The sequence below is a fragment of the Pempheris klunzingeri genome, chromosome 8 (genome assembly GCF_042242105.1).
Source record: "Pempheris klunzingeri isolate RE-2024b chromosome 8, fPemKlu1.hap1, whole genome shotgun sequence".
Taxonomy (NCBI): Eukaryota; Metazoa; Chordata; class Actinopteri; order Acropomatiformes; family Pempheridae; genus Pempheris; species Pempheris klunzingeri.
Window position 1 is genome coordinate 15,336,318 of NC_092019.1, and position 17,875 is coordinate 15,354,192.

At 41.8% G+C, this 17,875-nt stretch overlaps 1 protein-coding gene across 2 annotated transcripts; it reads right to left on the reverse strand.

Moving 5' to 3' along the window:
• Positions 1-2,401: 2,401 nt before the first annotated feature.
• tmem245 (transmembrane protein 245) lies at positions 2,402-17,622 on the reverse strand. Of its 2 annotated transcripts, XR_011584453.1 has the most exons (18): positions 16,924-17,622; positions 15,028-15,145; positions 14,289-14,384; positions 13,457-13,564; positions 12,075-12,278; positions 11,807-11,976; positions 7,687-7,791; positions 7,518-7,600; positions 7,332-7,422; positions 7,127-7,225; positions 6,910-7,041; positions 6,261-6,383; positions 5,782-5,927; positions 5,572-5,672; positions 5,301-5,475; positions 4,048-4,242; positions 3,649-3,936; positions 2,402-3,112 (listed from the first exon to the last, which is right to left on the reverse strand). XR_011584453.1 is itself a non-coding variant. In XM_070835129.1 (17 exons), exons 1-17 carry the CDS (start codon positions 17,521-17,523, stop codon positions 3,888-3,890), a joined length of 2,595 nt encoding a protein of 864 aa, XP_070691230.1. In that variant the 5' UTR covers positions 17,524-17,622; the 3' UTR covers positions 2,402-3,887. The 2 variants fall into 2 exon arrangements, 1 of the variants encoding a protein (XP_070691230.1); XM_070835129.1 differs by having other exon boundaries at positions 2,402-3,936.
• Positions 17,623-17,875: the final 253 nt, after the last annotated feature.

A 17,875-nucleotide genomic window follows, 5' to 3' on the forward strand; every position in this document is an offset into this window, starting at 1 on the left:
AGTGATTCTGCTGTTGAGGATTTGGAGCTGTGAGAGGGCAGGAAGACTCCACTCTGGTTTATGTGCTGCAGACTTCAGAGGAGCTGTGTGGAGTCTTTGATCCTAAGAAACGGATCAAAGCCAAATCAGACTGCAGCCCGGAGGGAAACTCCTGGAAAAAGATGGAATATTGAAGCGTGTTCAGAGGAACAGAGTGAATTTATAAAATTTGAAATGTGTGTCTAATGTAACCGTTTTATTGATGCTTGTTTGTCAAATCAGTCTTATATTTTATTATTGAGACATGCACTAATTTAGACTTATCCTTGCCTTAGTGGAACTGGTCATAAATTGCATTTTTGGACAGACTGGTTGTTTTCTTATAAAGAGATGAAGTTATCCACGGTAGAAAATGTAATAACAGATTCTTACAATAATCAGCAGGTGTCGCTTCATAATCCAAATATGTCTTGGCTCATAATGTAGCGTTTATCTGGTCAGAAGGAGGTTTTAACATGTTTGACAAGCTCATTTTAAAGTGATGAAGCCTGAACCTGAGAGATGGCAGATGGCAGACGGCAGCGTTATCCGTGTGGAGCCACAGCTGAGGTTATGTACTGTCCTCTGTCCTCCTTTCTGTGAATTTAATAGTCTGTGATGTTGTGGTCTTTTAACTTTTAAAATTTTTGCTTTTATTTACAGGTTACCAGTGTGTGAAGTCACCTGGCAGGCCGTGGTTCAACTCCAGCATCGGCTCTTGAGCAGAAACTTCATTTTGGACTGCGGACTTTCTCTGGGTGATCCAAACACAAACACCTCATGATGGGAAATGTTTGCTGTGTTTTCAGTGATAGTCTGAAAGGCCATCATCAAAAAATACAAATTTCAGACTTCACAAAGTATCCCCTCTAATATTTTACATATTTTCATATATCTTCACATGCTCTGCTGCTCCCAAAACATTTCAAACTGCAGCCTCATACAGCCCACATTGTTTCTCTGTAGTCATTAATATTACTGTATTTTCAGGTGTCCCACATTCAGCACTGACACTATATAGATCTAAAGGAGTTTTGCTATTTGAAACTAATGTACTTTATACCTATGACTTTTTTTTTATAAGACAAAAAAATGATTTTTAAAAAGAATAATTTTAATTTCACAAGCTTCAAAGTATTTCCACGCATATTTAACAACTTGAATTTGAATACATATATTTGAACATTTGTATCATATTCCTATGAAGATCATACTGTGGTGTTTGTCGATGTCACTGGAGGCCTCAGCTGAAAGGTGCCTGGCTTTACCAGCAGCCGTGCTGTAGCTTTCCCTGGATTTGATATTTATTCTGTCCATCTGTCCAGAGCCTCAGTGACACATTGACAATCTGTAAAGCCTTCACAGAACAGATGACACCTCTGACTCAACTCACACAAACACAGAAGGACGTTTTAACTTTTGTTTATCCGGGGAAAGTTAGATTTTGAATGCATGCAGTTTGTAGCCTGCTTTATATTTACATAGTTCAGCATAATCCCACCTGGAAGCTGCCCCATATAGCTCAGTCCCCCACTGGAGGCACAACAATAGTCTGCTCTGTGATGAGAATATTATGCATGAATTTAAAGAGTCCATGCAAGTACATTAACAGTTCAGCAGCGGATAACAATATCTTTATCAGTCAGATCTCAAGACCGACCCGTCATGGATTAATTTGACAATCAAAAGGGCCAAATTTGACTCCAAACAAATAAGAAAACCTGCTTCAGCTGAGTGCTGAAATTAGTTTCGTTTACAGTACTATCTTAAATGCAAAAATGAACATTAGGATTCGGGCACTTTTGTTTTATATATAACTTGTTTTATGTGACAAAGTACATTTACTCAAGTATCTTACATACGTACAATTTATAGGCACTTGTAGTTAGGATTACTTGATTATTTCCATTTTCTGCTACATCATACTTTAACTCCACGACATTTCAGAGGGTAATAAAAATATTGTACTTTTTACTCCACTACATGCATTTGATAGCTGAAGAAACGTATAGATTAAGAGTTTAACAATATATAAGATAGTTAAAAAATAAGTTCCACTTACGACATTCAAGTTATAGTATTATGTCAGACTTATTCTGTCATCATATTCATATTATATGTAGCACTGACAGCAGCCATTTATCAACATTTTACATCCAGAACTTTTACTTGAGTAAAAGAGCTAAATATTTCCTACACCACTTTATTTTCAATTCAATAGCTGTAGGTTTTAAAAAGCTGGTTGGACAAAAAAATTAAAAAGAGCCAAAATTTGATAAATGACTTCATCAGATTGAGTGACAATGAAAATAAATAATTGCTGGCCTAATTCAGTCAAAAAGCTACCTATTTATAATTAATAAGGAACTCAACAGAGCCGCTGCAGTTTAGATGACAATGTTTATTATGTCAGTGCATGTCCAATGACTAAAACAAAAGAAACGGTACCAAATGGAAACTACAGTAATTTAATTAAACAATGAAACCGTTATTAAATCACCACCACCAACATTTGTTCCAACCCAGAACACATCACAGCCCTCCCACCATCAGGCAGCTAACACAGTAGCCATGTATGATCAATGTGTCGCGTTACATAAAAATCTGTACAGATTGTTAATTATTAAAGCTTCACGTGATGTAAACTACTTCATACTCTGTTCAGAAAAGTGCTTCGACTGTAGTTTGAATATGGAGTAAGCAAGTGCAAGAGTGGATGAGGCGAGTAAAAGAAATCTAAAGACTCTTCTAAAAGGTGAAATGACGTGATGGAGGTGACGGTAACAGTCTCAACAAAAATACTCAGTCACACTGTTCAATATCAAGGTAGTGTAAACATGCTTCAGTACTGGCAGATCAGCTAAGCGTGTTGAAAAATGGAGAGCTTGTGTGTGTGTGCATTCACAGTGTGTAAAAAAAGCTTAGAATAAATTAAAAATGTAAAAACAGAATCCCCCGTTAATCCTCTGGTCTTGGATTCAGACCAAACTCCCTGAAAGCAGGACGCCTAATCTGACCCACTAAAGTAGTCGTCATCAGTCCAAACCTGCAGCCATTAGCAGAGACATTCGCTATAATCAAACCACACGGACACCTAAAAAAAAAAGTGAAACAGTGGAAACAAAGCTTAGTCCAGGAGAGCAGGAGTGTGTGTGTGTGCGTGTGTGTGTCAAACCAAAGATCTAGTGTTGTAAACTCACAGCTGTTATCACTGAAACATGAATGACACATTATGTTAAACTATTTTTAAAAAAACCTGTCGTGAGGACTTCTATGGCAAGAACTGTTCAGTTCATCTTTACACAAACCAGTTGTCACTACAGACTCTACTTGAGCCTCCAGGAGGAGAGAGGTAGGGAGTACAAATACTGCACGACCACGCACTGTAGCTTAAACACAGCCTGGGTGCACAGGGTGGAAATCAGGGGAGGGGGGGCTTTGTAGATAAAAATATATCTTATAATTCACCACAAAGTGCAATAATTTTTGGCATTTTTAAACATTACAAAATCAATTTAGGCACTGAGTTCTGAGAGATGATGTGATTAGCATCAACGTCTCTGCCATTTGATCGTGAAGCCAAATGTGACATCGTTGGTCCATGTTTGGGATCAGGTTGAACGCTTATACCTGTAATTTTAGGGTCTTGAGTGAGAGCAGCTGGTGCCGTGCTGCTCAGAGAAGCGGCTCTGGTAAGCAGACAGCATGATGGATGACCAGCCATCACGCCGCCATCTCTTCTCGGTCAGCGGCCGAAACCTCCAGAGCCGGGCGGCGTAGGGAGGAGCTTTGGGGAGGGGAGCACTTCCCCTGAGGAATCAGCCAATGGGAAGCCAGGTGGCATTCCACAGGGATGCACTCTCTCGCTCTCACTCACTGGTCTTCTTCAGGACAGAGGGGGTGGACTCTGCGAAGGTCCTAAGAGAGGGAAAAAGATGGTGTGTTTGCATTTTTCTGAAGTTTTTTTTTTTTTTTTTTTTTAAATCAGCTCTCTGCCTGTGTTTCAGTTTTTTTTTTTTTTTCCTTTACCTGATGGGGTGGAGCGGCCAGCTGGACTGCACCGGCGTTGGCACTGCAGAGCTGGGGCTCATCAGCATGGCACTGTAGATGTTGGCTGCAACTACCAGGATGCAGAGGAGGATGGGCCCGATGATGGCGCCCTCCAGACCCAGATAGTACGCTCCGCCCGCCACCGCCAGACCCGTCAGATACGGGTGTCCACCCCTGAGACGCAAAGACAAGAAAACACATCAACACAAAGAAATATGGAAAAAATACAATATACAGAGACTAGAAAATGCATAGAAATGCGTAGTAGAAGGTTTCTTAGCATATCTGATCTTGCATATATAAGAAAGAGATAATGTACAGAAAACTTTATTATTACAGAATGAACCCTGACTGGAATCATCCTGAGGGGGCTCGTTTTGCAACAATGGCCGGCGCTCATTACATGGTGTTGTACTAAAGAAATCAATCATTTTGCCATAAAATATTGAAATGTTATTGGTTTAAAAATGCACGCTGCATGTATAGACAGACTATAGAATGACATAATTGACCAATCGCATTCAAGTATTCAACAAAGCCGTGTAATGAATCACGATAGATATTTTACGTTTCTCCGTCACACTGATAAAGTTGTCAACAATCTTTGAATGTAAAGGAACCATCACAGAGAGGTTTGAAATGTGTCCCTGGTTGCAGTTGCATTAACAAACAAGCATGACTTTGATTGAAATCCAAGCAGAGCAAAAGTATGCTTTTGAAAAAACTTAATGTAGGTTACATGTGACATGTAAACACCAATATTGTTCTCAAAAACAAGTTAGAAAGAGCAATTTTACAAAATACACATGCTAAGAGTTACACAATAGTCTCGCCCATAAAATCCCTCACCTTGAAGCTAATCCCAAGTAGCCCTTTTTGAGAACCCCTAATCATAATGTTAACTTAAATGAAGTTCTAACCATGAAGGGAAGAGAAACAGGAAACGCTACTGAAAGGAGAAACTGATTTCGATACAGTCCTGCGCTGCCAGTAACAGCTGAGATGGAGAATTATTTGGCCCGCTGTCGGGTGTTGTTTTCTATCTCAAACAGCTGATAGTTTATGAAACTGGCTGCGGCAAATGGACACACTGTTTATAGACGTGTATAGACAAAGCCATATTTGGGTTGCCAACCGGGCGGTTGGTTTGTTGACATTTGTTGGTCAAATGTGTCAATGCAAAGCTTGAATAACAGACACAAGCTGGTAAGAGCAGTCTCACACATACACACCCTGATATGTCAGAGTAGATCGCTGTATCTACGAAATACGTCGGAAGCAGGTGGCAGATGAGCAGCAGCACGGCCTTGACTCCTTCGCCCTGCACCAACCACAGGTCACACACTGCCGGCACCGCCGCCCAGTAGGTCCCCAGGAACGGCACGGCACCCAGGATGGCAGCCATGGCTTCAGGACAGGAGAGACGGATTCAGAGAGTGAGGAAAAAAACTGACAGGTGTGGGTATAGTGACAGCACGATCTGCTGCGAACACGCTGACTCACCAGAAGGAATGAAGACTATGTTGATGCCAAAGATGGTGTGAGTGAGCCAAGTGTAGAGGCCGTAGAAGCCAGCCATTTTTAGAGAGGCGTCAAACACTCCTCTTCCAAACAAACACACACACACACACACACACACAAAGTCAAAAATCATCAAACTGAGGTACGTTTAGGTTGTTCACATGTGGGATGAGCTTTTGTGTGTGTGACTACCTGATGGCCTCTTCTACAGACTGGCCTATGATATTTGAGGAGGGACCAGGCTGGGAGAGGGGGGTCAGGCTGATCACCCATTTGACAGGTTTGTAGTATTCACCGCTGGAGCTCAGCAGGTAGAACAGAGTCGTCAGGAAAATCACCTGCATATATACAAACATGATGAGCAAGTCTGTTGTAGCCAAACTAAATAGGATTATTTAACCTTCACATGAACTCAAAAAAAAGGTATGTGGTAAATAATAAACGTGGTACATCGACTGATCAAGAATGAATTACAGTTACTTCTTCTAATCACCACTAAAGCATGCACAACTACGAATAATCATGACCTGTTATTCTAGTACATTACAAAAGAATAAAGATGATGAAAATGCGAACATCAGACTACTTCCTGAATACAAACTGGTTTACCCTCAGTTCTTCATGTCAAAAAAAAAAAAAAAAAACACCCCGTGTAATTCAAAGCTTCGTACCAGACTCAGAGCAAAATTGAGCAGAGCCGTGCCGCTGTGGAACAAGACGGTGAAGAGAGTGGTCGAGGTGGAGATGAGGAGGCCAACGTTTCTACTCATTACCACCCACAGAGACTCCAGGATCTGCAAAACAACGAGGCAACAGTAAAAATGGCACCCACAGGAAAACAGTCGCCGCTTTGACACACAACAATTTATGAGCTGCAGCTGTTCTAATGCCCACTGAAGGCCAATCACAGCAGTGCTGACATGCAGTAGTCCAGCATGTTTATTCTATCTGGCGATTGAAAGCAAAAAGGGGGAAACGCAGGAGAAACTATATTTCATAACATAGAAAATGAGGCTTTGAGAAGGATGACGTATGAACCACCGTTAGTCAGAGATCCCCACATCTATACATATATACTAGGGTGCACACAGGTGTGTTGCATGCTGTGTTGGAATGGGACTGGTTATTTCTACCTGCCTGTCCATCGTTCTTTCATGTGTGCTCTGATAGACCAAAAGCTCTGATACAAAGTGACGCACTGCATAGATCTAAGTGTGAGGAAACCTCTTTTAATAGTGCGATAAAAGGACAAACAAGTGCTGTAGTGTCTTTTATAGTGTATGTGATGATGTTAAAGTGTTAAAAGACACCAGTGCTTACAGACAGCAGAGTCTCGATGTTTTCCTGCAGAAAGGAGGCAATGTCCTTCCAGTCCAGGATGTCGACTAGCCAGCTGTTCTGTCTCTGAGCCGTCATCTTATGACCACGGGGGCGTCCAGAGTGGGTCACGTTCTAGGAAAATACATGCAATATTTTGTGAGGATGGCACTTTTAAAAGTTAAATGGACTGGCCTGATCTCTACTGTCCTCACGCCACCTTCACAAACCAGGAGTGGTACAGTCTGTCCCAAAGCTCCAAAACCTGTTTCTCAATCACAGCCGTGTGGTTCACCTTGTCCCCTAACATCTTATGGAGCTGCACACAAGAAACAATTAAAAGGCCACTCAAGTTTTCTGTTTTTGCCTCCATATTTTGAGTCATGTGAGTAAATGGAAAATATATATGCTATTATTATTCTTACTTTAAGTGTTATCCATTCTCTACCATGTTGATAAACATTAGTAGCAGCTGAATTAAGAGCCTTCTGCACCACACGAGCCTCTGGAAGCCAACTAGAGGAGGACAGAGTTAGAAAAAAAAGAGAGAAGATGTTCAGTAGATGGGAAATTATCAGAACAATGCAAATTGTAAAAGTAAACTGTCATACTTGGCCCATTCTGGATGGTTAGACACAGTCTCGTTGATGAGGTTACTGGTTACGTCGATGATGTGAACACTTTCATGATGAACCTACAAAGATAAAAGTTATTTTGTTACCCAAGACGATGTCAGTACCTCTGAAATGCAGTTATGGTGTTCAAAAGAACAAATGGTACCATAGCTGTGAGCAGTAGAGCCATGAGCAGTGTCCCTGTGACCAGGAGGAAGATGATGAAGATGCTGATGATTTTATCCAGTGATCGCTCCAACCACACGATCATCTACGCGTATATAGAAAGGAGGAAGACACAGACAGGAGGAAAAAGGAAAAACAGAGAGTAGATACAAAGTCAGTGCTACTCTGACGAGGTTGAAAGCATACAGTGATCAGACACATGGAGAAACCTGCGTCCATCCCACGTTAAGAGGCCATTTTGGATCTAAAAGCGAAGCTCTGAGAGCCCTGAGGGGAACGACTGAGTGAACCAACAGCCAGGGTATGTGTGCATGTTAACATGCACGCACACATCCTGGCACTTGAACACAGAGACATACAAGTGAACAACTAAAACTGTGTGCTTAAGTTCATGACTTTTTATTAACACTAAAACTGTAGCAAACCTCTCCGTCAGTCAGAAAAGTGGCGATTCTTAACTCAGGTTTCTCGATGCCCCAAAACTGTGTCAATAGCCAACTTTTAACAGCTTTAGTCTCCATTTGTATGTGAGTTAATGTCACAAAAGCCACGCGTTAAAGTCAAGTTACTGGAAGAGGCTCTGTTAGTGGACACATCATGTTATATTATTTATAACTGCAACTAAACTAAAAATTAAAACTAAGTGTGAAAAAAAAAAACATCTGTTACCTGAGATAAAAATAAAAACTAGACATTAAAAAAAATAAAGGTAACTAAAGTGATTTTGTGTACTTAGAACGCTAATTAAAATAAAACAAAAATATACAGGGAATGTTTTCAGCTTTAATAAAACTAAACCAAAACTAAACATAAATAACAAACCCACTCGGGAAAATAACTGAATCTAAAGACAAAATAAAAATAGAAACAAATGAAAAACACAAAACTATAACAACTCTGTTAATGTCATGTCCTAATGGTTTGTCATTATGTTGATGGAGGGGTGACATAGCGGTTACACAGAATTTTAGCTACACACTGATAAAGTCATAAAGTCCAGAATAAACTGTTAAATATTCTAAGTGAATGTTGAACTTTGTTCTTACTGCCTGTAAGAGCGTAGCCTTACCTTACAGAAGAATGATACGTGTCAGCTGACTGATTAAATCCAGTCAGCAAAATAGTTAACAAAAAAAAATGGAAACATCACACCAGCGCAGAAATTAATTTAGAAATAACTAAATCTAACAATTAAGTAAGTGTCTCCTTTGAATTTGAATAAGGTCCAAACCTCAGCACCACTTAACACAACACAAGCCCTTGTTTTTCTTGCTGAATGCAGCGAGTCTTCTGTGACGCTTGAACTAAGAAACCACCTCCTCTAAACACTGGTGGGTCTGTAAAGGTCTGTGAAAACCTGCCATGTCAGGGTTCATGATCTAAACTTCACTGAACCTTTAAAGAATTGTGTTGGTATTTTTATCTGCGTTTCTGTTAACAAATCTCGTGAATAGACCAAAACCAACAATATGTTAGTTTGTCTCTCAGCACTCTAAAACTTCCTTACTCTGTCTGTAACAATCAGACCCAAGCCCTTTTGTACTAAAGATGTCACAAAGCTCACAAAAAAAAGGCTAAATAATGTCCTCCCAAAGCTGGGCACTGTAGTTTTTAGCAAACGTTACCCAAACAGGAGTAAAATGTGTTTTTCTTGGGGACTATTTTCTGCAACGGGTTTAGTGCACTGCTAAGTGTTTATGACAGCAGCAGATGGTGAATGTGGGATAAATTCAACATAAACTACGGTGCCCATGTTCATCGTAACGACAGATGTCACCCAATGCATGAGAGCTGCTCTTTGATGCGTTTTTAATTGTTTTTGAACAACAATGGCGCTCTACGGCGCAGAGGACCCAGCTTTTTGGATGCAGAGGCAGCATTAGTTGGATGACATTGTTGTTGGTTTTGGTCTTTTCGTGGGATTTGTCGATATCCGACTCAGCTCTGCTCCGTCTACATCAGCCATCTCTCCATGCAGCTCATACACTCTACAGCCAAACCTGCCAGTTAGATCGCAGCAGAGAAGATACGGACGAGGCTGTGGGACCAAAGAGCCCCACCTCCCCGACCGTGGCTTCCTGTAACAACAAAAGCAGGAAGCAGGACAGCAGCGGGAGGACGGACACACAGACGGGATGACAGGGTGATGACAGTGGACGGGTAAAGTGCCAGTCCAAGCTATTACAAGGTGTCCTCACGCCTCCACACATACCCACAGCATATCTACAGGTTATTTCTTCATCTCTGTTCTCTTGCTTTCTCTCTCAAACACACTCTCTCTGTCAGTCTCTCTCAGCACTCTGCTCCACCAAGTCATTACCTGCTTGTTAAGCCAATGCCAGAGCTTGGGGAGGAGACAAAGAGACATTGGGAAGATTATTTTTGGAAAGATCGGTGCAGCAGTCATCACATGAACCCGTGCGACAAAAACACAACCTGTTTGGGGTTACAGGCGGTGAGGGATCAGGGAGTGGAGCGAGGCAGGCAGGATTTAACTACAGGACATACAGGGAGTGTGGACTGGCTACACAGTGGGATGCAAGTCATTGTGATTACAGACACACAACATAACTACGTCCCAAAAACATTAGGAGAAAGACATCTTTTAGTGTAAAAGTTGTCAGCAACAAGGCCATTCGTGATGAACTCTATTCCTGACCTTCTAAGGCCTTTTTAGAGCATATTGTTGCTCTAAAAATGTAGATTTTAATATAGATTTGTTTGGCTACTGAGGACAGAACCACAAAATTCACATATTACCTATGAATTTGTTATGGCAAATATTTTGGCCAACAATTGCCCACTACTACATCCAGCAGACACGGACGAACATTATCATTCATTTGGAGTCATGTTTGTGTTCACCTGAGCCAATATTTACTCTCTTTTAGCTCTGTTTATGGAAATATCTTGTTTTTAGCTGATAGTTGCTCCACTATGTTCCCCAGCTAGTTGCTATCTTTGTCTGTCTGTCATTTGGTATTGAACATGTGTACAGTCAAATTTATCAGAGCTTTTGCACTAAAAACAGCTGCCTGATGTGTCTCAAAACTATGCTATGTGAGCAGTGAGAGTGATTTAGAACAATAAAGCGGCAGGCCGTGACAAAACAAGGAGCTGAAAGACACATAAAGGTCCTTAGAACTGAGGGGAACTGCAGTCGGGGGAAAATTCTCGTGTACTGAAGTCCTGAGGAATGGGTGTATCAGAAAAGGCACCATCGGGTCAAATGACGAAGAAGAGGATCCTGTAAATGACCGAAAACGGCCTGAAACCTGTTTGAAAATGTTCTACCTCTTAGGGACCAATTCACACCAAACTTCAGAGTTGTAATACATTATAGAGAAGTCCCTTTTTCCTGAACTATTTCAATACTTATAGAACTCTCTGAACTGTTGTTCGCTGGAGTCCCAAAGACTTAGAAATGGCTTTTTAACCCTTTCCAGACTGATAGATGTCAATAACTTTGTTTCTTGTCTGTTCTTGAATTGCTTTAGATCGGGGCATGATGTGTTGCATTTTGACATCTTTCAGCCTACTTCATGTTGTCTATTTAATTGATTTCTTGACTCTACAGCTCTGGCAGTAATCAGGCCTGGGTGTGGCTAGTAAAATTGAACTTAGCTTTCAAACATGTGGTTAATCACAGTTAATTCATGATTTAACAAGGGGGGCCAATTACTTTTTCACATAGGGCCAGGTTGATTTGGATAGCTTTTTTCCCTTAATAAATGAAATCATCATTTAAAAACTGCTTTTTGTATTTACTCAGGTTATCTTTGTCTGATATTAAAATGTGTTTGATGATCTGAAACATGTAAGTGTGACGATAAAGCAAAAACAGCAGAAATCTGCAAGGGAGCAAATACTTTTTCACAGCACTGTACACAGTAGATCTGACCCTGAGCATTTATTGATCAGACAATCTTTGCTGACCACTGGGGGCATTAAATATAGAAAGTGACAAATATACTATATGAACAGAAATATGTAGTGTAACAGAGAATGTGTGTGGGCCTGAGTGAGGATGTGCGAATTAAAAGAAAGATGAAGGGCAGCGCCCGCACCGGCGCCCCCTGGAGATCAGTCAGAGGCGTTACCTTAGTGTCGATACGCAGCAGGAACAGAGCCAAGCCTTTGATTGGTCCAGGCAGCAGGGCCTCCTCTCGCTCACGTCCAAGCTTCTCCAGCACCGCCCACCATGAGGTGAGAGTCCGCTCTGCAAAGCTCTTCAGGCCAAAGTGCACCACCAGTTTCTTCAGCACCCACACTGAAGTATCAATGCAACGTTAGTCTGAGCACAGCACATCTGAGAGGAGGCATGTCAAAGGGAGTGTGTGTGTGTGTGTGTGTGTGTGTGTGTGTTACCAGCCACAGGGATAGGCAGCAGCTGTAGGATCCAGAGGTTGAGCCAGACCTGAACCAGCACAATGGCCCAGACCAGTAGGATAAAGTAGATATCACTGGCTCTGTGGGGGCTCTTCTCTCTCTGAAAGAAGCCAGCTGGTAGTGAACGAGAGCCCCGAGGGAACCCTGGCGTCCCAGGAATGGGGCCCACAGACGGCATACCATCTAGAGAGAGGGGACGGGAGAAGCATATGAGAAGAAGAGAAAGACAGAAGAAAGCAGTGAGGACGTTGGTTTGTTGTAATGCCAACCACCACAGCTCTGTGGTGAAGCCAAAGCAGAAGACAGTTGAGCTGCAGTTCCTCTAAATGTGGAGTCCAAAACATGTCGACTATAAAGAAGAAAAATTCAACTTCTCTATCAAAATAAAAAGTGTAAAAGTGTAAAAAGTTAAATTGTAATACTCAATTCCACTTCTACTGTGTATCCCTTTGCTGATTTTCAGATTAATGCCCATTAAAGTGATTTAAACAGGCTGATTTAGGGCCTGTTTGCGTGGTGGTTGATCACTTTCTCATCCCAAATCTCCACCAGCCTTCTTCCTCTGGATTTTCTCACTCTGGTAAACAACAAAAATGGAGCCAAAATAGTAAATCCAAACACAGAAACATTACCTAGAATTTAGATGTCTGTATCCAAGCTTGGGTGGTAATGGATTAAATGTCATCGGGATTACATAATCAGATTTACAAAAACTAAAATAACCTGCCCAGACTATATTCTAAAAAAAGACATCAGATTACTATTATATTTTGCACAGATCACTTGATTACATTTTAGATTACGTCTCTAAATTATCGCAAAATTATGAAACTTTTTTTCATATTAATGACATGTGAGGTTTTTTTGTGGCGGGTGAAAAAAGAACGGTGTTGAGTCAAGATGGAGGGTCTCCAGTCCTCCAGCCGTCCATTTGTAGCAATATCAGTTACACAAAATGTACTCACCAAATTTAAACAAGGAAAAGCAGCATCCTACACGTTGTTGAATGCACACAGTACACGTGTAGTTTCTGTAAGGGTAATTTGATTTGACACACTGTAAATGCTAAATATGCAAAACGCATTTTATTTGCATTGAAAATGTTTTGAAATGTTTAAAAGATACAAAAAAAAATTTTGTGGAACTGTGTCCATTATTTTCAGCATGAGGTGGAATATTTTCAGTGTTTGACTTCAAAGTGAATCATAAGTATTCGGATTAGATTACATTTCTATTTTGTAATCCAAAGGATTATGTTACTTATAAAAATCACCATGTAATATGTATTCAGACATGACTACTGCCGTGCCTGTACTAAAGCTGCCTCTGTGACACACAGCGCTGGCAGTGCGCTGTCTTACCTGTGGCAGTGTTTTCGCTGGGCTCAGATTTCAGCTGGACGTTGCTACAGGAGATTGCCATGTAAATAGTGTTAGCAGCGAATGACAGCACCTGCCCTGAAATCTCTCCTGGAGAGGTGAAGAGAGACGGAAAACAACAGTAACACATCAGCAGCAGCGGTGGCACAGCGCAAACAGCAAACACACTTCCTCTTCTGCAGGTGTTCCCTACGTGGTCTTAAGGTTCTAGCTGTCCACCATAAGTCCGCTTTGTTTTAGGTACAGCTGAGCTCAGGAAACAGAGGCTAGATGCTGTAAAACTTAAATTAGGTGCTGACTGAGCTTAAGGACCAGAAAAAACAAATTATAAGAAAGTCTATTATAGGGGGCATCATTTTCTGCTGCTTATTAACAATCCTTTCCTGGAGCAGTTCATTAAAGTTAATTATGAGCTGATTTGACTTTTAAAGCAATACTTTGACCTTTTGGGAAACGCACTGCTGACAGTTAAATGAGGACATTGATTCGACTCTTGTGTGTGTGCTGAACGTATGAAGCTACAGCCACTGCAGCCGGTTATTAGCTTAGCATAGAGACTGGAAACAGGGGGAAACAGCTAGCCTGGCTCTGTCTGAAGGTAAATAAATCTACTGCACCAGCACCTCTAAAGCTCACAAATAAACATATTACTACTGGATTCATACAAAAAACATTTACTGGCACCTATTTTACCATGTTCATGAATGTCTGGTCGATGGGAAGCAGGAAATTAGATCAGACGAGATACAAATTTAGCGATAAATTCCTCTTACTGCTGTAGTAAAAGTTAATGTGTGTGTCCATTAATCTTCACCTCTGCCAGGAACAGGTGGTTTCTCTTGGGAGCCCACGAAGATGAGTATAACGAGAACCACAAATAGAGGCACTCTCCACGAGCCGGTCAGAGACACTAAAACAGACACAGAAATCAGGGTGACGAAGATGCATTTTCTCGCTATTGTGGACAAACACGCTGCTTTTAAATATTTCGCTGACACTTCTATAAAACTGTTGTCCTCTAATGCACTACTTTTACTTGTTGGACCAGCTGAAAGTTAATTATAGATATGCTTTCAGACAGATTTTAAAAAATAATACAAGGATTAAATAATTGCTGATATAATATTGATCATTTTGGCCAACTGTATATTTTATACAGGCACACAGATTTGCCCTCCTCCTCCTCAGACCTTCTTAATAGCTCTCAGTCACTTTTAACATTTCACGCCTGAAGGTCGATGCCTCTTTCAAGCACGCCTTAAGTGTGCTAAAAATACTGGAGACTTCCTCATCTTACTGTGCAGCTCTGCATGTGCTGTCTAATGACGCCGGGGACCTGTAGAGTCAGCCTCTTGTCTAAACTAGAAAACTATTTCGCTCCCTCACCTTTGGGCGAACGCCGCCTCTATCCCTGAATGCTGCTAACTTTCAACTCAAGCAGGCGAAATTTGAACGAATCACCCCAGAAGCAAAGAGGGAATTTGCGTAAAAGTATGAGATGAGATAAGAAACAACACGTCTGAGCAGGCTCTCAGGGCCTCCCACACACTCACCAATGTAGAAGAGCAGGACTGCCCAGACAGGAAGAGCCAGAGCCCTCAGGTAGTGCTCAGTGTGGGGACTCCACTTAAAACAAACCGCCAGCAGGTAGCCAAACACCACCGTGCACACCTGAGAGGAAACAGAGGAGGCAGAACAGTTAAAAAAAGAAAACAGAGGGGATGTTATAGGCGACAATCAGATAAAGAGAAATGCTGTGATCAGTGTTGTTTTGTGTTGCTCTAAAATTTCTGAACTTCCTGACTGAGTTTGAAGACTTTGGTCAGTGTTTATGACTGATATCAATCATTATCAAATTGTAATGGTCATTTTTCACTGTTTCATCAGTTAATCAGGAAAATAACCTGCATATTAATCAATGATGTTAATTATCACTTGTTGCAGCCCTAATATAGAGTTTTGTCTATCATGATGCATAACACAACGCAGCTCACTGTACTGAACATCAATTTCCTAATTTTATGTGCAGCTGTGCACACATTTCCCATATTGTGATATATGTATTAATATCAGAAAAATTATAATATCAGGATATTGACTCCAACCAAACCTGCTGGCCAGCACTATGAAGAGTTTATCAACAAGACAACATCAGTCAGCAGCTCAACATAAATAAATGTCACTGTATCCAGATGCTGTCATTAATGTGAGTGTAACCTGGCAGAACAACAGAACATTTAATGACGTCCAAGTGATCAGACTGTGCCGTCTTCACAGAGCTGTTAACCAGCAGACTGCAGCAAACAATCTGCTGCTGTTGAAAAGCATTAAATCGGATGCAGCAGTCTGTTATCATCTGGTCACAAAGGTCTTAGCTGCTTCCACTCCACACAAAGACATCTTTTGATGTAATTCAATATGGTGTCCTCCATCCTATTTATAGATAGACCCCGTGTGTGTCTATCTCCGCATTTGGAGGAAGGACAGACTGTCTGAGGGGGAACATTTAATGCAATTTGTATCCGGGGCAGAGCATGGCTGGGCTCAGGCCCTGCAGCTGTTTTGGAATAATGAGGTACTGATCGATCAGATACCGAAACTGCAGGAAATCAGATCAGCTCAGATACAAATTTAGGCATAAATTCCAAGAAAATGCGGTTCAGGTTAATGGAATAACCGAATAGCCTTTCCTTGAACTTGTCTCATAGTCCAACAAAAGTATTCATTTATCGACTGTTGGTTATCAGTTATGTTGGGATCATAACATCATATTGTGTTGTCCTTTAACCCTCCAGGGTCTTGGAGTAAAATGGCCGTTTTTTTACTACTTTTCATTTTACCTTTGTGTTTCCCATTAAAACTGTTTAGCTTGCCTTTCTTTGTGTTTGTGTCTTTGACACCGACGGGCGGTCCGTCTTCGCTAACACACAGTGGGGCTGCAACTATCAGTTATTTCAATCCTCATTTTTTTCTACAGATTATTTACTCAATAAATAATTTGTTCAGACAATAGTAAAAAATAAAAAAATTCCCAAATTTCATATTGTAACTTCATGTTTTACCCGACCAACAGTCCAAAGCCAAAAGATATTTGATTTACTATCACAGAAAACCCAGAAAACCTGCAGAATATTCACGCTTTAAGACTGATCGAGATAAATCAAGCATAATCAAGACTTGTTGCTGATTAATTTTCTGTTGTTCTTTAAGTTCCTGTTTCACATGTTTGGATTTAACATATTTTACCCTATAACATGGTTCTTTCCTCTACATCAATGTCACATTCTGTGATGAGAATTTTCTATACAACAATATAATCAATCTGTTGGGTAGACAGGGCTGGCCTCACCCACCCAGTGGCATCCACACTGGGTGACACAGAGGGTCTTTTGTTATCATTTCAGGGGGGGGGGGGGGTGTAACCCAGTTGCCCCTGTCCATGCACTCACCCACACTGTGTGGAACCAGTCCAGCGCGGCCCCGATGACCCAGCACACGTGCCCGAGCAGCACCTGCATGCCGATGACGCTCCAGAAAAGGTAGAGGAAGTAGACCAGCGGCGCCCCGGCACCGATCACCAGCAGCACCGTCAGCCTCTCCAGCACCAGCTTGCCCATCACGTCCACCCCGTAGTTGACACACCACACCGGGACCAGCAGGGTGCCCACCAGGATGGGCGTCCCGGTCTCCTGCAGGCCGCTGAGCCAGGAGCGGCCGAGCCGAGCCAGGGAGTGCTTGAAGGGGTGGAGGAAGGTGCCGCAGAGCACTGCCCAGAGCAGCGGGCGGAGGAAGGCCTCCAGGATGAAGTAGACCAGGACGGCCGCCCCGCAGCAGATAGCCACAAAGATCATCGCCCCCGTGTTGTAGAAGGCCTGCTTGATGTTTTTGTCAAACTTGAGGGAGGACGGGTGACTCAGCAGCTGGCTCACCATCCCGACGGCTGGCTGGACGCTCTCGGAGAAAGAGACCAAGTGAGGCCGCCTGGTGTGAGGGCTCCCCGGGGGAGAGACAGCGGCGGGCTCCGGCGCCGAGTCCTCGTCGTCTGCCATGTTCACGGAGTCCGCCCCGGTAGTCTACCAGAGGAGTCCACCGCGTGAGGGAGGAAAACACATGACGTAGAGCGAACGACATGCCGCGGGGCACTATGGGAAATGAAGTGAACTGGGGAAAAAACAAACGCTTCCTGTAGTTTATTTTTTTATTTCCACTTAATATTATTCATGGTTTTCTTTTAATTCGATAATGCTGTTTTGTGTCATGCGTTGTTGTAATTGTTGTTACTATTTATTTCCTTGTATTTATTTCTTCTTATTTATTTCTTGGTATTGTTATTTATTATTAAACATTTAATCTAAATAAAGAAATAATTCTCCTGTATTTCTGCATAATATATCAAGTCTG